The sequence below is a fragment of the Syngnathoides biaculeatus genome, chromosome 2, assembly GCF_019802595.1.
Source record: "Syngnathoides biaculeatus isolate LvHL_M chromosome 2, ASM1980259v1, whole genome shotgun sequence".
Classification (NCBI taxonomy): Eukaryota; Metazoa; Chordata; class Actinopteri; order Syngnathiformes; family Syngnathidae; genus Syngnathoides; species Syngnathoides biaculeatus.
In genome coordinates this window covers 29,208,967-29,230,819 of record NC_084641.1, presented here as the reverse complement: position 1 = coordinate 29,230,819, position 21,853 = coordinate 29,208,967, and the positions used below count along the sequence as shown (strand labels likewise).

The 21,853-nt window shown below is 43.4% G+C and overlaps 3 protein-coding genes across 6 annotated transcripts in view; 2 read left to right on the top strand and 1 right to left on the bottom strand.

Annotated features, from left to right (window-relative positions):
• The first annotated feature begins 946 nt into the window (after positions 1-946).
• On the top strand, positions 947-9,729 carry nemp1 (nuclear envelope integral membrane protein 1). 4 transcript variants are annotated; one of them, XM_061845903.1, is made up of 9 exons: positions 947-1,103; positions 2,553-2,674; positions 3,951-4,167; positions 4,256-4,328; positions 4,404-4,557; positions 4,668-4,722; positions 5,830-6,055; positions 7,413-7,589; positions 9,174-9,729. In XM_061845903.1, the coding sequence occupies exons 1-9, from the start codon at positions 995-997 to the stop codon at positions 9,367-9,369; spliced, it is 1,329 nt and encodes a 442-aa protein (XP_061701887.1). In that variant the 5' UTR covers positions 947-994; the 3' UTR covers positions 9,370-9,729. The 4 variants fall into 4 exon arrangements, with proteins under 4 accessions (XP_061701887.1, XP_061701868.1, XP_061701896.1 ...); XM_061845884.1 differs by having other exon boundaries at positions 4,404-4,524; positions 4,608-4,722; positions 9,174-9,728; XM_061845912.1 differs by having other exon boundaries at positions 4,431-4,557; positions 9,174-9,727.
• Positions 9,730-10,544: 815 nt separating this feature from the next.
• Positions 10,545-16,261, bottom strand: ormdl2 (ORMDL sphingolipid biosynthesis regulator 2). Its single transcript, XM_061845924.1, has 4 exons — positions 16,133-16,261; positions 14,161-14,335; positions 12,435-12,586; positions 10,545-12,271 (listed from the first exon to the last, which is right to left on the bottom strand). Exons 2-4 carry the CDS (start codon positions 14,332-14,334, stop codon positions 12,136-12,138), a joined length of 462 nt encoding a protein of 153 aa, XP_061701908.1. The 5' UTR covers position 14,335; positions 16,133-16,261; the 3' UTR covers positions 10,545-12,135.
• Positions 16,233-21,853, top strand: part of hnf4a (hepatocyte nuclear factor 4, alpha) — a 37,878-nt gene continuing 32,257 nt past the window's right edge. Inside the window, exons 1-2 of the mRNA XM_061845873.1 lie at positions 16,233-16,381; positions 20,615-20,709. Coding sequence (XP_061701857.1) covers positions 20,658-20,709 — 52 coding nt within the window. The 5' untranslated portion in view covers positions 16,233-16,381; positions 20,615-20,657. The remainder of the gene's footprint in view (positions 16,382-20,614; positions 20,710-21,853) is intronic.

The window sequence follows — 21,853 nt, the reverse complement described above, 5'->3', positions numbered from 1 at the left end:
TCAGGTCATTAACCAAGTCCTGTCGTGTAGTCCTGGCCTGATTCCTCACCTTTCTTAGGATCATTGAGACGCCATGAGGTGATATCTTGCAAGGGGCTTCACTCCGATTGAGATTAAGCGTCATGTTTAGCTGTTTGGCAATTTCTCCGTAGCCCTTGGACAATTTTGTCTCTGGTGTCTTTGGACAGCTCTTTGTTCTTGGCCATGATACAAATTCGAGTCTTACTGATTGTACGGGGTGGACAGGTGTCTTCTGATTCAGGATCATACGTGGAGTGGAGGTGGACCTTTAAAGGCGGACTAACGGGTCTTTGAGGGGCAGAATTCTAGCTGATAGACAGGTGTTCAAATATTTATTTGCACCTGTATCACACAAATAAAACGTTAAAAAAAATCATTCATTTTGATTTCTCGATTTTTCTTTTTAGATGATCTCTCTCACGGTGGACATGCACCGGCGATGAAAATTTCAGACCCCTCCGTGATTTCAAAGTGGGAGAACTTCATCTGAGATGTCACGCTGTGGCGACCCCTAACGGGACAAGCCGAAGGAAACTTACTTCTTCTTCATCATTTCCTTTCGGTTTGTCCCGTTATCTCAAGACAAAGCCGTGAGAAAGGAAAACTCTACTTTGTTCGGTTTCAAGCAATCATGTTATGAATCCATGGTGATATTTGTTGACAGGAAGCCAACTATCCCGTTTCCTGTTTTTTTTAATTTTTTTTTTTTACATGAGGTTCAACATACCCTTTCCTGTAGCTGACTACACGACATACTATTGTTTGTTTTAAAGGGTTATTTTTGAAAAAGAAAAAACATTTCGTAAAGAGATTAAATGTGATCTTTTGTTGGCGAGAGATTAATAAAGTTTAAGACTACAAAAAAAAAACAACAAACCTGGCAACGCGACTTCGTGATTGGTTGTATTTCTTGTGACGCAAAAAGCGTGCATGGAAGGGGCGGGGCTAAAGACATGAAGCTGGTGCTCTCATCATGGCGGGATGCATGAAAGAAGGAAAGCGAGTGAGCGCTACAGGAGGTTCTTTCATAGTTTTAACGCTGCTGCTGTTGCGTTTCCCACAAATGTCGTCGCAAGCTACAGGTAATATAGGTTACAACGACGTCTTCAGATACATATATATGTAAATATATCGTAACGCGATAAGAGACTGTCCTTTAGCCTCCGCCGTATGTTAGCTTGTAGTTGATCCTGTACAGCAGAAGCCACTCAATTGTCATTTGAACTAAGCACTATTATGCATTGCAAATAGCTCATAACTAGCCAATCTTATTTAAAAATTATAAACTCATTCATTCATGCAAAAGGGCATTTCACCTTTGTACCATTTGTTGTACTATTGAAAGTTCAAAAAAAAAAATGTAGCCCACATATTATAATGGCTTTCTAGCGAAGGTGTGGGGTCTGGCCTGATTATTGGTATGTTGCAAAAATTATCAAAATAACTGTATATGTAAGTAGACGACTTTATTGGCCGAGAAATCAGTGGAAGTCATTCGGAAACGTGTGACTGAACCCTTGACTCTTTCGTAGAAAAATGGCCCCGGTGTAGCTGAGATGAAATGTGATTTATTTTTAAATGGACCATTTTCTGACTTTGCGTTTTTTTTTTTAATGTAACTTGAGAGCGAGCACATTGTCAGATTTATTTCAAATCGAACAAGAATAAGGATAGTGAATTCCCACAATATACTGCAGCTGAAATAAGTATTTATTATGAAACAATTTTTCCCTATGTTGCTGTTGACCTGAAAATTTCACCAGACCAACCCAAATAACCAATTTATACAAAAGAAGTAGAACAAATATCAGAAATTGATTTACGTGTATTATTGGGAAATGATGTGTTGCCAACTATTTATACAAAAGCAATTTTTTTTTTTTTTGCAACGTCCACTTTAAGACACCTCCTCTGTGGAGAAACTAGTCGCATGCTTTGCTCTGATGTGATTTTAGGTCCGTTCTTTCACACAAGCAGTCAATCTTGAATGTTCCGTGGGCTTCTTTTAAGGAGTTTGAGTCTCGGTTCTTTCCATAGATTTTTTTTTTTTTTTTTTTTAAATTGGATTCAAGTTGGGCCATTAGCTGGGCAATTCTAGCAGCTTTATTATAATTTTTTTTCTCTTTGAAACCCATTGGAAGTTTCCTTGGGAGCGTGTTTTCGATCATTATCCTGCAGAAATGTCCGCCCTTGTTTGGTACCTTGACATACGAGTAACTCAACAAATGAGTTTTTTGACATAGGACCCACTGCCGGAACAATTTTTTTGCTTTGTCTTGCGAGCCAGGATTTGACGTACGAACAACTGCCGGCAGCACACACCGAAAGCTCCAACAATGAATGCACTTTTTTTTGGGTTGTGGAAGGAAAACGGCAGGGCGAGGATTTGAACCCCGTTCCTCACAACTGTGAGGCCAACGCTCTTCAGCTGCGGCACCGTGCCGGCCCCTCTGCTTAATATTTGGACGGAAATGCGCTGTCGGATGTGGTCGCGGTGTGGCATCTGAGCATTTTTGCTCCTGGTAATCCAGGTAGCAAGGCTCCAATCATGGATCTCAGAGACGGAGAGGAGTACACCCTGTCGGGATCCAGCCTGTTCTGCTACGCAAACGCCGTCGTACCGAACTGGAGGCAAACCTGGACAAGAATTCAGGTTAGTTCTGAGTGCGCGCGGGAGAGCTGTGCGTGATAAATATCTCAGTACAAGTCATTTTATATCCTGTTGTTCACTACTACTGATAGTTTTCCGTGATCTTTCCTCAGTTTATTTGGAAAATATTCATTGAAATAGACCACACAATCCAATCAAATGGAAGAAAATACTTGGAAAAATAACATATAAAATGACAATATCCAGAATACATAAATACCGGACAGTACTTTGAGTATCTATCTATGTGTCTGTCTGGTTATCTATCTATCTATCTATCTATCTATCTATCTATCTATCTATCTATCTATCTATCTATCTATCTATCTATCTATCTATATATCTATCTATCTATCTATCTATCTATCTATCTATATATCTATCTATCTATCTATCTATCTATCTATCTATCTATCTATCTATCTATCTATCTATCTATCTATCTATATATCTATCTATCTATCTATCTATCTATCTATCTAGCTATCTATCTATCTATCTATCTATCTATCTATCTATCTATCTATCTATCTATCTATCTATCTATCTATCTATCTATCTATCTATCTATCTATCTATCTATCTATCTATCTATCTATCTATCTATCTATCTATCTATCTATCTATCTATCTATCTATCTATCTATCTATCTATCTATCTATCTATCTATCTATCTATCTATCTATCTATCTTTATAGTCACTATAGTATCTATCTATCTATCTACGCATATGAGACAATTTAGAGCACAGGTGTCAAACTCAAAGCCCGGGGGCCATATCCGGGCCGCCGCATGGTTTTTATGTGGCCCGCGAAGGCAAGTCATATATATCAACTTTGGTGATTTTTGTCAAAATCTGTAACAAATTGTCATATCATAAACGATGAAGTCGAGCTATTGCAAGCCCTTCGTGTTACCCAACATGAAAAATAGTCGGGAAAAACCCGTTAGGCTTGATTTTCGGATTCCAAAACCAGTTAATAAATTGAACGTGTAAATATGATGAGGTGAAAGATTTTCTCGATTTGCGAGTCATAACGGCCTTAACTCCAATATGGCCCATGACAAAAATGAGTTTGACACCCCTGATTTCGAGAGAAGCTAACGTTGATGTTTTTAGAATGCAGGAGGTTTTCTCTGGGCTCTCCGGTAATCAGGCAAAGTCGTTTTAACGTCGTATTTTCCCGTTTACACCTCGTTCTGTTCTTTGCTCAAGGAAAATCAATGTTTGTGGTTTGCACTCAAGTCAATTTGGCTCCACGATTACGAATCCGACAGGTCAGAATTTGGAGTTCCAAGTTGTTCAAGGCGGAGACGGTCCAAGGCGAAGAGGAGCTGCTCCAGCTGGATCGCTTCACCGTGTGGGGCTGGTTGCAGAATGTGTTGCGCGAAGGCCACAACGAAACCACCATCAACATCCACCTCTTCAGCAAGAAGACGTGTTTCAAGGTCGAGCCCAGCGATCAAACCAAGTACACGGTCAAGTCGTTTCGTAGTAAGTCGCAAAAGTGTTTGTGTTTTTAATGTTAAAAGAAAAAAGTGAGTTTGTGCTGGGCTAACAAAATGTTTTTGTTTCCTTTCAGAGTTTGACATATATTTGTTTTTGGTGTTCCTCGTCGGAATAATGCTATTTGTCTTTGCTGACTCCCTCAGCAGGTACATTTCATCTAAAATCCGTCATTTTTTTATTTTTATTTTTTATTTTTTGCAGCTGTTGTGTTTTGTCTTTAGTTTTGTCTGTTTTCCAATATTTATTAGGAGTCAAGTTTTCTTCTATTCAGCTGGCATGGGCACAGGGATGATCGCTTCTCTCATCATCCTCTTTTTCATACTGGCTCGCCTTTTGCCGAGGGTAGCGTCGTGCAGCCTTCTACCGAAAAGAGCAGTAAGTATGCACGTCGGTCTAAAAACACGTGTGCCCTTTTGTTTCCACAGAAAAGCCCTTTTTATATATTGATTGTGGGCGGCTGGTCGTTCTCTGTCTACGCCATCCAGCTTGTCTGCAGGAACCTGAACGTGATCCTCAGAGAACATTGGCACGTGGCTTTGGGTATGTCCATATATTGGATAATATAGTGACCCCACCCCCCGTAATTTCCGGCCTACAGAGCGCAGCTGATTATAAGCCTCACCCACTACATCTGTAAAGGAAATACCATTTGGTCCCTACATAAGCCGCACCTGTGTAAAAGCCGCAAGAGCCCACATTGAAACACGAGATGTTTACAAAGACTGTACACAGAAAGAGTTTTCAAAGTTTTAATACCTTATCCTAGCTTAACATAGCAACAATGCGGTAGCTTGAACAAGCCTGGTTTAAAAAAAAAAAAAAAAAAAAAACAGCTGCGGCAGCTACAGAGTACAACACCGTAGCGCAACACTAACAGGGCCGGTTAAAAAAAATAACATACCAGTAAAAATTACTGAGACACGGCAGCAACACGCTAGCACAGCGCTAGCGCAGCACTAGGAGGGACGGTTAAAAAAAACATACCTAAATCACTGAGACCTGGAAGTAATACAGCAGCAAAACGCTAGCGCGGCGCTAACAGGGCCAGATTAAACAAAAAATCATACCGATAAAAATCACTGAGACACAGAAGTAACACAGCAGCAACAAGCAAGCACAGCACTAACATGGCCGGTTAAAAAAAAAAAAGAGAGAGACGTGTCAGTTACACAGCAGTAACACGATAGCACGGTACTAATGTAGCGCGGCGCTAACACTGGCGCGGCTCTAACAGTGCCGGTTAAAAAAAAACATACCGGTAAAAATCACTGAGACACGGCAGTAACACAGCTGTAACACACTAGCACAGCGCTAATGCTAGCGCAGCACTAAGAGGGCCGGTTAAAAAAAAAACATACCTAAATCACTGAGACACGGCAGTAACACAGCAGCAACACGCTAGCGGTTAAAAAAAAAAACATACCGGTAAAAATCACTGAGACACTGCAGCAACACGCTAGCGCAGCGCTAAGAGGGCCATACCGGTAAAAGTCAGTTCCTTGGCACCTATATTCCACCTGTCTCATTCTTACCTTTTCCGCTTGTGGAAAATGTGCAAATTAGCCATATCGCCGCATGAAAAAACGAAGAAATTAGGTTAATTGCACCGTTTGACTGAGACCTGACTTCCGCCCCCCCCCCCAACAGGTTATATGAGCGTGGTCGGCTTCATCAGTTTTGCCGTGTGTTACCGCTACGGCCCGCTGGTGGATGACAAGAGCATCAACATCCTGTCCTGGACGCTGCAGTTGTTCGGCCTGCTCTTCATCTATCTGGGAATCCAAATCCAGCACGTGTCCTTCGCCATCATTGTGGCAGCCGTGCTCGCCAAGAATCTGGAGTACCCCATCACGATGGCCGTCGTCGCAACGAGGCGAGTCTTGACACCTGATGGCGCAAGAGGGCTGTCGCGCTTTGACGGAACCGTCACCATCCGTCCAGCCGTCCATCCTGAGTTTCCGTGTTCTCCCCGTGCCTGCGTGGCTTTTCTCCGGGCACTCCGGTTTCCTCCCGCATCCCAAAGACATTGGACACTCTAAATTGCCCCTAGGTGTGATTGCGGCTGTTTGTCTCTATGTGCCCCGCGATTGGCTGGCGACCAGTTCAGGGTGTTCCCTGCCTCCTGCCCTTTGACAGCTGGGATAGGCTCCAGCTTGCCCGCAACTTTCATGAGGATAAGAGGCTCTTTTTTCAGGCCAGACTGAAAACTTAGCGACACGGTGAGCTGATTTTAGCGTTTCCGGGAAGTTTATCATTTTCGGAGTATACACAGTAGAATTGCTAAGTTGTTTGATTTTAGTGTAGTTCTGGTTCTGGAAACACCCAGTAGGCCGACACCTGCTGAGTTGAGGAGACCTGTTGAATATATTTGAGTTCCAACGCCGTTTTGAGTTTTGCAGACCAGCAGTAAGACTTTGAAATCTATACTTTGACCCATAGGAAACCTGTGTAGAGATTTTTAGGTCGAATTTCCGGTTACCAACAAGATCGCTGGGAGTGGGAGTCTGAACCGTGAGCAGCTGTCCAACTTTTCGTTGTTCTTTAGTTCAGACATATGAAACGCTTTTTCAATCGTCCAAACCGCTGAAAATGAATGCACGAACCAGGATTTCTGTTTTGCGTTTGTACAGAAGACATTTGTTTCTGGAACTCTTGACTTTTAAAGATTCAGGTCCAAGTCAACCATCATAGCAAGAGTTTTTGATTTGTAGCTGTCAATGGAACGGAGGCAAGTTGAGCACTGACGAGATTTCGGGGTGTCAACAAGGACTCGTCTTTAGAAAACGTTTTGACTCATCCACTCGTTGATGTGATTGGTGCATCCACCCAGGGAGACTAAGTAAATGTTGAATAGAGGCGGCCCCAGAATGGACCCCTGTGGTACCCCGCGTACAATCTTTCTTCAGTGCGAACTCATGCTCTTGTAACTATGATTTAAACCCGTTTATATAAGCTAGTAAATCCCGCAGTACTTCTTCAGTCTGTCGATCAGCAGGTTGTTTAGAACCAGAAGCGTCATTCTTCAGAATTATGTGATTCAAAACCTGTTTGAAAAAGAGTGCCGTGATGTGGTCAAAAGCGAGATTGATATTCGTTACCAAGCTCATTTTTCAGAAGAAAATCACTCTCATTTGCTCGCTCCAGTAGTATATTTGAAACGCTATGAAACGTACAATTTTTACGTCTGCGCAAGTCACATCTGCGGCTCTGCACATTTTGTACATTTCCAGGAAAATCCGCCAGTGTGTTCGCTGGAAGCCGGAGAAGCGTCGCCTGCTGACCGAGGAGGAGTATCGCAAGCAAGGGGAGGAAGAAACGTTGCGCGCTCTGGACGATTTGCGCAAGTTCTGCAACAGCAGGGAGTGCAGCCCGTGGAAAGCCGTCAGCAGGCTTCAGTCCCCCAAGAGGTGCCCCCTTCATATTATTTCACGTTTTTGTTGACCCCACTTGCACTTCCGAACGGAGGTTTACACCAAACAGGGTTTTTAAACGTACCTGACGACTTTCACTTATTGTCTAAAAACATCTAGACTCAAGTTTGTGATTTTTTTTTTTTTTTTTTTTTTTTTTTTTTTTACCATATTAAATGAACAACTGAAGATGATATTGATGTTGGTGGGCATCTGTGTAAGACAGGAACGGAAGGTGTAATAGCAACTTCAACAATGCCGTTTGGTAATTTACCGTAATTTCCGGCCTAAAGAGCGCACCTGATTATAAGCCTCACCGAGTACATTTGTAAAGGAAATTCCATTTGGTACATACACAAGCCGCACCGGTGTATAAGCCGCAAGTGACCACATTGAAACAGATATTTACAAAGACGCTACAAAGAAAGCATTTTCAAAGTTTTAATACCTTAGCTTATCTTAACGTAGCAACAACACGGTTGCACGAACAAAAAAAAAAAGAAAATTAAAATATACCTGTAAAAAAAAAAAAAAAAAAGCTACACAGTGAGCATCACATTAGCACAGCACTAACAGGGCCGGTTTAAAAAAAACAAACAGAAAAACATACCTAAATCACTGAGACGCGGCAGCAACATGCTAGCGCAGAACTAACAGGGCCAGTTAAACAAAAAACATACTGGTAAAAGTCACTGAGATGCGGAAGTAACACAGCAGAAACATGCTAGCGCGGCGCTAACAGGGCCAGTTAAAAAAAAAAAAAAAAAAAACATACCGGTAAAATCACTGAGACCCGGAAGTAACACAACTACAACATGCTAGCGTGGCGCAAACAAGGCTGGTAAAAATCACTGAGACGTGGCAGTAACACAGCTGCAACACGCTAGCATGGCGCTAACAGGGCTGGTAAAAATCACTGAGACGTGGCAGTAACACAGAAGCAACACGCTAGCACGGCGCTAACAAGGCCGGTTTAAAAAGAAAAAAAAAAAAGAAGCCAGTATAAGTCACTGAGACACAGCAGCAACATGCGAGGAGAGCGCTAACGGGGCCACTTAAAAAAAAAAAACAATACTAGTAAAAATCACTGAGATGTGGAAGTAACACAGCAGCAACACGCTAGCGCGGCGCTAGCAGGGCTGGTTGTCAAAAACCATACTGGTAAAAGTCACTGAGATGCAGCAGTAACACAGCAGTGACATGCTAGCACACTGCTAAGCCTAGCGCGGCGCTAAAAGGGCCACAAACCCCCCCCCCAAAAAAAAAACATACCGGTAAAAGTCACTTCCATGGCACATATATTCCACCGGTCTCTCAAAAATGCACAAATAGGCCGCATAAAACACGGGGTTGAAAGCGTTAAAAAAAGTCGTGGTTTTTATTGTCCGGAAATCACGTTGGGTTTTTTAATGCACATTTAATATGCAACAGTTTCTACATCCTGGGTTTAGTTGCTTTAAGTGGGGGGAAGAAACATAATTTTCAATTGTACCTGCATGTAATGTTAATATTTTAGGCCCAATTATGCATCCATCCGATTATAGAGGGCAACAAAGGTGACATCACTTCTCCAATCTGCAGGTTTGCGGATTTCATCGAGGGCTCGTCCCACTTGATGGCTAACGAGGTGTCGGTGCACGCCCAGGAGTACGGCTGGAAAGACTTCTTTGACACCGACGACGAAGAGGAAGATCCGTCCGGCCTGTGCCAGAACCAGAGCGGCCCGGCGCAGACGCCGTTCGGAAGCTTCGACGGCTCCCTGGGGCTCGAACACTAACGCCGCGACTCGGGAGCCACTGCCGGTTTGTAGAAGTCCGCTAGGATTGTGAAGCGAACGTTTGTTCGCAACGAAGTTGCCGGATTGTTTTCTGGCCGAACAGTTTGAATATACTGTTGCGGGGGGGGCTTTGCACCAATTGGCCGTCGGTGAGCTCGCGTTCGATTCCGGGCGAGCCGCTCGCCGACACAAAATGATTTTTTTGGATACAGTACTGGCCGAAAGCGGAAGGCCACTATTGCATTTTTTTTTTCTTTCTCGCAATGGCTCAAAGTTACAGCGCAGACCCCTAAAAAAAATTATAATTCATAGAGCTTAGCGTTTGCTTTCGGTCGCTCGGGAGCAGGCTACTTCCTGGGGGGGGTGGGGGGGGGTGCGAGGTGGGAGGCAGGAAGCACCGAGATAGGATTCATAAATTCGAATATTGATGCGACATTCGTTCTACGTCAGCGTTGCGTTTCCAAAAGTGAAAATATCTTTCCCGAGCCCAATTCTAACCTTATTTCCATATTAAAATGTTCTTATGTAGCATTTTCTATTGTTGTAAACGATTAAAATTTGCTTTAGTTACTTGTAAACTAAAAAAAAATCTGGTTTGGTCAGCGTAGCGACTGAGTTGTGTAGTTTTATAGCTGTGTATTGATAAATATGTGAATATCTATATATATACACACACACGTGCCATTTCTTGACTAAGATTTAGGTGGAAATGTGCCGAGTCGTATTAGTTCATATTTTATAAGTCATATTGACTATTGTGAAAAAGGCTCACAGAACAAACCGAGTAGTGCATTCAGACTTTTGTGTATTGCTGGATTGTTTTTTTTTTTTTAATTGGGGTGGGGGGAGGGGGGGTTGTACAAAAGTAGTTTGGTCTCTGGAATGCCCGTTCATAAACGGGTAACTTGTGATAATGTTTGGGTGACAGATCAATACTTGAAATTTTTTTTTGGGGGGGTGGGGGGTGGGGCAGGAGAACATTATTTGCTCTGACTGGGGCTTGAAGTGAATGTCAGTCACCTAAAAAGACTATTTAATAACTCCAGGGAGCAAAAATTTCATGTTTAAAACGTTTTCAACCCGTTTGTATGATTTTGCTATTTCTACGTATGTGAGTGAAATGAAAATTCAATAAACAACGTAACACCCAAGTACAAATAATCATTTATTTGCAGAAAACAAAAAAAGGACCAGTGGTAATTTGGTCTCTCAATTTTCTCCAGAGCTCCATAATAAATTCTAAAGCAAATGTGGTTATCAAATAATCATAATATTCCAGTGGTACCTCTACTTACAAAATTAATCTGTTCCAGAAGTCATTTCATAACGTGGATTTTTCGTAAGGAGAAGCGCATTTTTATCTGTAAACGGCGTCATCCAGCGCTAATTTTTTTCCTTTCATATCCTGAATCTCTTTCATAACTAGACATATTTTTCCAAGGTGTTTTGTAACCTGAATTTTTCATTACTAGAGACGTTTGTAAGTAGAGATACCGCCGTATACAGTTAAATGCATTTCACAGTCGTAAATTTGGGGGTAATTCCTGACTACGATGTGGCCCGCGATAATCGCAATCATTCACTGCTGATTTTCGGAACAGTAAAATCAAATGACTATCATAAAGTCAAGCTTGATTGCTGATGTGTAAAACGAGAATCCTTCACTGAACAGCTGGGGGAAAACAAAAAGCTGGAATGCCACAATGAATGGGAAAAGCCCCACCCCCACCCCCAAAAACAATTCACATTAATAGTCCCAAGTGTACAGTTTTCAAACTTGGAGCCTTTCCTGATATGCACACATCCTTTCATATCACCTTTCAAGATCATCATATGCACAACAGACATCGGGCAAAAAGGGACTCAAAGTGAGCAACAGTCCAAAGGTTGTGGTCAAATCTGCGGGTTTAAAAGTGTCGCTTCGTCCACAGTAAGACCAAAATGATGTCACTGAATTATTCCCCCCCCCCCCCCCGATAAAATAAGAATCATAACATTTGCATGAAGCGAGCAGCACAATCAGCGCTTCCAATTATGGCTCCACACAGACAGCGCGGAGAGATTTCAGACACGAGTACCGTAATTTCCGGCCTACGCAGCGTACTGGATTATAAACCTCACCGAGTACATTTGTAAAGGAAATACCATTTGGTGCATACATACGCCGCAGCCGTGTAAAAGCCGCAAGTGCCCACATTGAAACACGAGATGTTTACAAAGACGGTACACAGAGAGTTTAACGCTAGCACAGCTGTGCTAATGCTAGCGCCACGCTAACGGGGCCAGTAAAAAAAAAAAAAAAAAAAACATACCGGTAAAAATCACTGAGACACGCCGGTAACACGCTAGCACGGCACTAACAGGGCCGGACCGGTAAAAGGACCAGGAATGATTAGCGAGGGGGAAGATTGAAAGGCACTGGCGCTAACAGGGCCGTAAAAAAAAAAATACCGATAAAAATAACTGAGACACGGCAGTAACACAGCAGCAATATGCTAGCCCATCGCTAACGCAGGGGTAACAGGGCCACTAAAAAAAAACAAACAAAAAAAACCATACCGGTAAAAGTCACTTCCCTGGCACATATATTCCACTTTTCTGCTCGAGTGCCCCCTTGCGGCCGCTAGGAAAAAAAATGCAGAAATTAGCTGCATCACCGCATAAACCGCAGGGTTGGAAGCGTGCTTATAGGCCGGAAATTACGGTAATAACCTTAAAAAAAAAATGTTTGTAGTTGGTACGTTCCAGCGTCCGTTTGGTTCTGTGTCAGTATTTGTTGATCCCGAATATTCGCACTCCGTGGAACTGGGGCAGCTTTGGCAGGAGGACGCTCGAGAGCGAGCACGTGTTGATCAGGAAATGCGTCGCGTCGTACTTTGTGTAGAAGCTGGCCAGGATGTACCTGGCGAGAAAGGAACGCCAAGCTTGTGATACCAAACGAGCAAGATCCAAAAAGTAGTACCGGTACAGTTTTTTTTACATCGCCGCGGGTGTCAAACTCGAGGCCCGGGGGCCAGATCCATCTATAGACGCGAACAAAGTAGCTCAATGAGGGTTAGGCTTACAGAACAATCGGCGAGATGGTGAGGAACTTGCGCGACGCCGTGAACTGGACGCCGTAGTCCATCTGTTCCCAGTGGGTGAGCAGACGGGCTTTGCCCTGATCGGGGGTCTCGAAGGGGGTGCCCTTCACCGTGTGCAGGAACAGGTACATCGCCTGCGCGGTGGAGGGGACAAGAAAAAATAAAAACCGTCACTTTTGACCACAACAGTTTAGCATTTGTAAACTAAAAACCAGGCGAGACTAAGATGCTCCTCAACATCAAAAGATCTTTCAACATACTTTGGAACCCCCCCCCCCCCCCCCCACCACCATTACAGTACAACCTCAGTTCTCCACCACAATCCGTTCCAGGAGGCGGTGCGAGAAGTGATTTGTTCAAAAACCGAATCGATATTTGCCATTACAATGAATGGAAAAAGAAATAATGCGTTCCAAGCCTAAAAAAAATGTGGCATTTTAAAGCGTTTTTTTTTTTAGCTTTTCCTGATAATAAACTGCATAGTAGAAATACACTTATAGTTTAAATACTTGATATAAGAAAATAATTGAAGAACTATATTTTTTGCTTAAAATGTATGCTTTAGTAGGAGAGGAAGCTAGGCTGGGAGTGCATTGCCGTATCTTTAGCGACTCAGCCCCCAACCTTGTAAACTTTTTTTTTTTTTTTTTTTATTATTCCCAAAAGTGCAGAATAACTTTAACCGAGCAATAATGAGTGGGGGGGGAGCAAAAATTTTAAAAAAATATTTTTCCAAAAAGTAACATGCAAAAACATGAACCCGTAACTCGAGTTCACGAAATCTTTGAAACAAAACACGCGCATCACGTCTTTTCTGTTTTTTCTCGGGGTTGCATTGGAAAGCACCAAAAAATAATAATAATAAGAATATAGATATATATATATATACACATACAATAAATAAAACCACAAACGGTCATGGGTCAGCTGGTCGGGGCGTTCGAATACCGATTTTCGTTCGAAAACCAAAGCAAAAGAATTTTGAAATTTTCATTCAAAAACCGAATTGTACGAAAACCACAATGTTCGAAAACGGAGGTACCGCTGTGTTTTTTTTTTCTTAAACGGCCCTGTTAGCGCCAGTGCCTTTCAAACTTCCCCCTTGCTAATCATTGCCACTTCCTGTTTTTTTTACCGGTTCGGCCCTGTTAGCGCTGCAGTAGCGTTAGTGCTGTGCTAGCGTGTTGCTGCTGTGTTACTGCCATGTCTCAGTGATTTTTACCGGTATGTTTTTTTCTTTTTTTTCTAAACGGCCCTGTTAGCGCCAGTGCCTTTCAAACTTCCCCCTTGCTAATCATTGCCACTTCCTGGTCCTTTTATCGTTTGGCCCTGTTAGCGCTGCAGTAGCGTTAGCGCTGTGCTAGCATGTTGCTGCTGTGTTACTGCCATGTCTCAGTGATTTTTACCGGTATGTTTTTTTTGTTTTTTTTTACTGTATACGTGACAATGGCAGATCCCGGTGTTTAGTTTTAACGCTGCAACTTTGCGGGGGTATTTCGCACCTTCCACGTTCACCCCCTTGTACGAAGTACTGCAAACTACTTTGCGGAAAAAAACATTTACTTCCGGTGCAAAATAATACGAAATATAAATAGATGTTGATTCCAGAATTCACGTTTGAATATGACACCCTTCCGAAATTGCCCAGCGTAACGTCCCTTGGAAACGGAGCAGAAATGTTTGCACCCGCCGAGATGGCCGAACTGACCAGGTTGTGTATGACGTTGGTGAGGGTCCACACGAGCGGCACGGTGAAGAAGGGGATGCTGAGCAGGACCACGTGCAGCGCCACCGTCAGCAGCAGGTACGCCAGCCAGATGCCGCGGCTGTTCATCACCTGCGTGTTGGGGTTCACCTCGCTGTGAGCCACGCCCACGTTCATCCTGGACACGGCCGCGGTCAAACATCGAAAGGTCAGGAAATAAAGCATATAAAAGAAAGACTATATATAATATATAAAAAAAAAATCCAATTAAAATTTGAATCTTTATTTTATGTTATATATATATAATGTATAACAAAATATTTTTTTTTCCTCCTAAAATTGGTCATGAAAATTTTTTATGTATTGCATTTTTTTTGCATTCAGTTACATTTAACTGATTGGAACTAATACATTATACAACAAACCATTTTGGAGTTACATGTGACATTTTATTGTGCATTATTGAATTATTATTTTTATTATGCATTCAATTGGTTAAATTGATTGTAAATAATACATTATACAACAAACAATTTTGCAGTTACATGTGACATTTTATTGTGCATTATTGAATTATTATTTTTATTATGCATTCAATTGGTTAATTATTGATTCATTTTTACTATTTGGTGACATTTTATTGTCCATTATTGAATTATTATTATTTTGTGATGCATTCAATTGGTTACATTGATTGTAAATAATACATTATACAACAAACAATTTTGCAGTTACATGTGACATTTTATTGTGCATTATTGAATTATTATTTTTATTATGCATTCAATTGGTTAAATTGATTGTAAATAATACATTATACAACAAACAATTTTGCAGTTACATTGACATTTTATTGTGGATTATTGAATTATTATTTTTATTATGCATTCAATTGGTTAATTATTGATTCATTTTTACTATTTGGTGACATTTTATTGTCCATTATTGAATTATTATTATTTTGTGAAGCATTCAATTGGTTACATTGATTGTAAATAATACATTATACAACAAACAATTTTGCAGTTACATGTGACATTTTATTGTGCATTATTGAAAGTATAATTATTATTTTATTATGCATTCAATTGGTTAATTATTGATTCATTTTTACTATTTGGTGAATTTATTCTACATAAACTATTTTATATATAAATCTAAAATTTTGTTCTTCAAAAGTGGTTGTTGTACTTAAAAGAATGGAAAATAAACACAATGCATAACATAATTTTAAGATTATTTTCAATGAAATGAATTTGCATACAATTACACATAAACAACATTCATTGCATTGAATAACTGGTTATTATTTTGTTGAGTGCTTCTAACATCATCCATTAATGACTGGGCCCTTATAACACAACGTTTAAAAAATGATTATGTATGATAAACAGATTTACTAAAATAAATTATCTATGCCAGCATCATACAGTGACAAGCGCAAGTTACTACTGGAAACTGGAATTTAAAAAAAACAGCTTTGTGTTCAATAAAAGTTAGCAAAAACAAGTGTGTGTGTATAAATATATTATTACTTATATGAGTATATATATAGATATATATATTGTGTGTGTGTGTGTGTGTGAGGGGGGAAACCACGAAGTGACGACTCCGCCCGCCGGAGCTCTACACGGACGCAAAACAAGCACACCTTACAAGAGCTCACAAACACAATAACCATTTTATAAATTAAAAATGCTAAATATTCACACCTCTTAAGTGTCACCTTTTCAAACGGATTTAGCCGTAAATTATGCCCCAAAACGAAGACTCGAGCTCGTTCCGAACGCGTCAAATGACGTTATACGCGTGCTTAGCTGGCTAGCTAAGCTAAGCGTTTCCACAGGAAGAGTCAAAACGGAAGTTTTATGATTGAGAATAAAATTCGGCAGGCGTGGAAAAGCTCCCTCGAAATGTTAACGCGGCGTAGCCAACACTTGGAGATTTGTGAGGTTTTTTTTTTTCAAACTTTTACCTTGGAGTGTTGTTGTCGCCGACCAGGAAATAAGTTGTGGTTACATCCCGCCCCCACTTTGGGCTGTCCCTTAATCATGTTGCAAACGCCTCACGCGGAGCCCAAAAAGCAAAGCGATGAGCAGCGGAGACTTCCAAAAAAAAAAAAAAAAAACTGAAGTCGCCATCCGCCATCTTGATCCTCCCAAAACAAGCGTGCCGACCTGTGCGTTCATCGCCAGTTTCGTGGCTGTGAGAAAACATTCCGCAGGTAAGTTGGAAAGATTTACTTTGACACTGTTAAAGTTTGTTTTTTATTTTCTGATTAACTTAATTCACTTGAACAAAGTTTTGTTTCCGGTTGTTGTTGTTGACTGTTCACTTTCTGCTTCGCCTTTATAGGCCGACGGTTTTTCGCGAAAAAAAGCCATGTCAATATTTTCCCAAACTTCATCAGTGGATAAGCAAAAAAAAAACAAAACATTTTTTTTGAAATTTTTAATGAATTTCACATTACAAAGCTCTGCAAATTAAATTTGATTTTCAAACGCGAGGAAACAAGTTGAAATTTCGTGTCTGAAATAGGACGTCGCAGAGACAACAAATGAACGATGCGTTTAGGGTGTATTTTCACATTCCCTGTCCTTATTTCCAAAAATATAGCAAACCAATTGACTGAAAATTTCACGTTTTTATGACAAAAAACGCTTAGTTTTTTTCCTATGTTATGATGATAGTGCTTCACGGCGTATTTTGGGAAAAGTTAACGTGTCCCGGAAATCGGGCGCTAGCTAATATGCAAGCTTTCTTGCTGGTCTTTCCTTTGCACTTAGCCTTTTTTTTTTTTTTTTTTTTTTTTTTGGCCTCACCAAGTCGAATTAAAAATCCTTCATGTAACCAGAACTGGAAAAAAATGTCACGCTCACATGCCCAGTTTTAATTCTACACGCTGCGGGGATTTGCCAGTTTGGACCCTACGCGTGTTGAGCCGAGGGAAGATATGACCAACGATTAGAAAAAGTTAACGGCAAATGGATTTATTACAAAGGAATGTGCAATATAGACGTCCGGGTCTTATCGAGGTATCTGCCGCATTCTTCTGGCAGGATAGCCAAAGAAGAAGACAAGATTTTTATATGTATGGGTCCATGGTAAAATTGCCCCCCCCCCCCCCCCACCCGTAGTCAGTCCTTCGTCTCAACGGCAACGCCCGGGAGACGACGATGCCACCAGCCGGTTTTCTGCGTCCAAAGATCAAGGACAACCGCCGCGCTCCACAACCGCGTCCTTGTCTGATTAGCAAACGGGCAACACTTTATCTGTTGATTAAAATGTATAAGGTCATATTTAAGCAAGTGAGGAAAGTGCAATAAAAGTAAAATAGTCTTCAATGGCAAACTTTGAGGGGAAAAACCCCGCCGTAATCCAATTTGTGAACCGTGTCCTCCACACGTTTTGGGAGTACCAAGATGGCGGCCATCTGGCTTCAAGCAATCGACATACGGTGGATATGTACCAGCGATCCAGCCACCAACTTAATTCCTCATCTGCGGGTCCATTGCCGAAGGAAACGGTACCGTTGGGTCTTCATTGTGTAGTTAAGTCGGTAGTCATCCACTTTTCTCACAACCTTTCCGGGTCGGCGGACGAGATCCTGCTCCAGTTTGGAGGAGTTCATGTGTCGTATCTCGGGGTCTTGTTCACGAGTGACGGAGGAATGCGGACTTTGGCGGCACGGAAGGAGCCGAGTCGAAAGGCGCAGCTGGAAATCGCGGTGTGTCAAACTCAAGGCCCGGGGGCCACACCCAGCCCGCCGCGTGATTTAATGTGGCCCGCCAAGGCAAATCATGTATATGAATGTTCATGATTTTTGTGATCATTTATAACAGAATTTCCAATTGTCACATCATAAATGGTAAAGTTGAGGGATTGAAAGCATTTTTTTTGCGTTACCAAACGTGAACAATAGTTGAAAAACCCATTACGCTTGATTTCTGACTCAAAACAAGTTCATAAATTTCATCTTTAAATATCAGGAGCGGAAAGATTTTCATGGATTCCCTCAGAGGGTAATTGTAACTACAATGTGGCCCACGACAAAAATGATCTCAATTTACCGGTGGATCTACGTTCCTCCCCTCACCGATGGGCACGAGCTGTGGGCCGTGACCCGAAGAACAAGATCCCGGATACAAGCGGCCCAAATGAGTTTCCTCCGCAGGGTGTCCGGGCTCTCCCGTTAGAGGACGGGTGAGAAGCTCGGTCATCAGGGAGGGGCTCGGTGTCGAGGCGCTGCTGCTCCTCCGCATTGAGAGGAGCCAGATGAGGCGGTTTCGGCATCTGATCCGGATGCCTCCCGGGCGCCTTCCTGGTGAGGCGTTCAAGGCGTGTCCCGCTGGAAAGAAAAAACGGGGATGACTCGGGACGTGCTGGAGAGACTACACCCTACACCCCCCCCCCCCGGAAGATCTTGATGAAGTGGCTGGGGAAAGGGAAGTCTTGCCCCCCCCCCCGCCATTCAACCTCACCACGGCTATGTGGTAGAAGACGGACGAATGCGATGTATCATGACCTCCCCCCGTGGATTCGCCCCTGTTGTGTTGAAAGCAATTGTCATTAGCCCTCCGCGCTGCGTTTTTCTGTTCCTTTTCTGCGTCACCGTTCGGCACGGTGGCTCAGCTGGAAAGCGTCGGCCTCACAGTTCTGAGGTCCCGGGTTCAATTCCGGACCCACATATGTGGCGTTAGCATGTTCTCCCCGTGCCTGCGTGGGTTTCCTCCGGGTGGGCGCTCCGGTTTCCTCCCACATCCCAAAAACATGCAGTATCAATCGGACACTAAATTTCCCCTAGGTGTGATTGTTTATGCGACCAGTTGAGGGTGTCCCCCCGCCTCCTGCCCGTTGACAGCTGGGATAGACTCCAGCACTCCCCGTGACCCTCGTGAGGATGAGCGGCTAAGAAAATGGCTGGATGGATGGATGTTCCGGAGAAGGGCGGCCCCGACGTGGAACAGGACCGATGCGACGTCGTCGACTGCCAATCGTTTTGTTGTTTTCGTTGTGTTGCCGTCCCGAATTGAGAGCGGCGTGGATAAAAGCGACAACGACAAGGAAAAGGAAAAGGCCCGACGTCAGCCGTCGCCGAGGTTGGTGACCGCCACCCTGAGTACATTCTCCACTCCTCGTCACCCTTTCGCTCTCCTTTTGTATCGATCAACTCGTTTTGTCAGCCCGTCGGCGCGATTGGACTCGTCCATTTTTGAAGACCAGGAAAAAAAAAAAAAAAAAAAGCCACCAGCCGGGATGACTCGACATCTACGCGGACATAAAGGGAAGAAAAAAATGAGCATCATTGGATTTTTGTGTGTGAGAGTAAGTAAAATATCCAGCCATCCCTTTTCTTCACCGCTTATCCTCACGAGGGTCACGCGCAGTGCTGGAGCCTATCCCAGCCGTCAACGGGCAGGAGGCGGGGGACGGCCAAACGGAGGGCACTCACAACCACACCTTGGGGCAATTTAGAGTGTCCAATTAGTTTCAAGTCGATTCTCGTATTCCAGATAATATTGCGGTATGTTTTTTTTTGCCAAATGCGGGGGAGGGGGGTATTTTTTTTTTACCAGCCTTCGTTGGGTTCGGGCACATATTTCCATCCATCCATTTTCTTTGCCGCTTATCCTCACGAGGGTCACGCAAAGTGATGGAGCTTATCCCAGCTGTCAACGTACACCCTGAACCGGTCGCCAGCCAATCGCAGGGGACACGGAGACAAACAGTCGCACTCACAATCACACCTACGGGCAATTTAGAGTGTCCAATTAACGTCGCATGTTTTTGGGATGTGGGAGGCCACCCGGAGAAAAGCCACACAGGCACGGGGAGGACACGCAAACTCCACACAGGCGGGGCCGGGATTGAACCCGGGTCCTCGGAACTGCGAGGCCGACGCTTTACCAGCTGCCTAATTAACTATGATTTGAGCAATTTTGTCGCTAGGCTAATAATGTGGGAGCTACATAATACAGTACATTTCAGTAGTAGACGTACATATTTCCCCTTGTCATTATCGTTCATAAATGTCATCATTTCATTCTTATTTTGTGAAGTTTTCCCGAGTGAACACAAATTGTGAGGCGTATGTCATATTTGGGTTAAAAGTCACTTTTGTTGAAAAGTAATTTGAGAGTCCAGTCGCCCTAATTGAGCTGAATTGAATCTTTACGACACGAAATAAAAAAAAAACCATATTGGTATTTTTACCGATGATGTGACCGCAAATGAAATTCCGGCTTTGTCGATGCTGCCCATCATAACTTTTGTCTTTTTGAGTTTCTGTCATCACGTCGCCATGGTGACAGCCACTATATGGACGGCTGGTTACTGTTTAACCTCCCCCGCCCACATTTGCCCAGATTAGGAAAATCAATAAGATAAGAAGCGGCCGCGCCGGCTTTACCTTTCCGCCGACGTTCTCTTCTCACACTTTCCCGTCTCACGCTGGCAGGAAAAGCAGAATCGGTCGCATCCTTCGGGCCGAGGCCTCCACAATGGTCAACGTGAACGCGCAGGCGGCGGGATCAAGTGCGGGGCGGCCGTTTGGTGAGTTCTCGGATTTTCTTTGGCTCTTCTCGCGGTTTGCGTCTGGCTTTTTCGCACGCCTCTGATGGGGGGGGGGGGGGGGGAACGTCGCCGTTTTGCCGCCGTGATCGTGATCGGCGCCTGTTGGGAAGCGGGTTGGCAAAAGTACTCACTCAGCTTTGATATTCCAAGCGTAAAAGTCGAGATTTTCGATGCGTTACCCATTGCGACTGATGTGACGGGAGCGTTTCTCATATACTATACTATATTTGATCAGAGAAGAATATTGATTTGAATTCTATATTAATTTACTGTATGTAAAGTGCACCGGGTGTGTAAAGTGCAGTGGGATCGGGACAGGGCCGTCAATAGCAAAAATCTTTCCATTACAATTCCGCTCCATCCATTTTCTTAGCCGCTTATCCTCACGAGGGTCGCGGGGAGTGCCGGAGCCGATCCCAGCTGTCGACAGGCGGGAGGCGGCGTTACGCCCTGAACCGGTTGCCAGGCAATCGCGGGGCACGTGGAGACAAACAGCCGTGCTCGCAATCACACCTTGGGGCAATTTAGAGTGGCCAATTAATGCCGCATGTTTTTGGGATATGGGAGGGAACCCGAGTAAGTAAAATATGCATCCATCCATTTTCTTTACCACTTATCCTCACGAGGGTCGCGGGGAGTGCCGGAGCCGATCCCAGCTGTCGACAGGCGGGAGGCGGCGTTACGCCCTGAACCGGTTGCCAGGCAATCGCGGGGCACGTGGAGACAAACAGCCGTGCTCGCAATCACACCTTGGGGCAATTTAGAGTGGCCAATTAATGCCGCATGTTTTTGGGATATGGGAGGGAACCCGAGTAAGTAAAATATCCATCCATCCATTTTCTTTACCACTTATCCTCACGAGGGTCGCGGGGAGTGCCGGAGCCGATCCGCTGTCGACAGGGAGGCGGCGTTACGCGCCCTGAACCGGTTGCCAGGCAATCGCGGGGCACGTGGAGACAAACAGCCGTGCTCGCAATCACACCTTGGGGCAATTTAGAGTGGCCAATTAATGCCGCATGTTTTTGGGATATGGGAGGGAACCCGAGTAAGTAAAATATCCTCCATCCATTTTCTTTACCACTTATCCTCAGAGGTCGCGGGGAGTGCCGGAGCCGATCCCAGC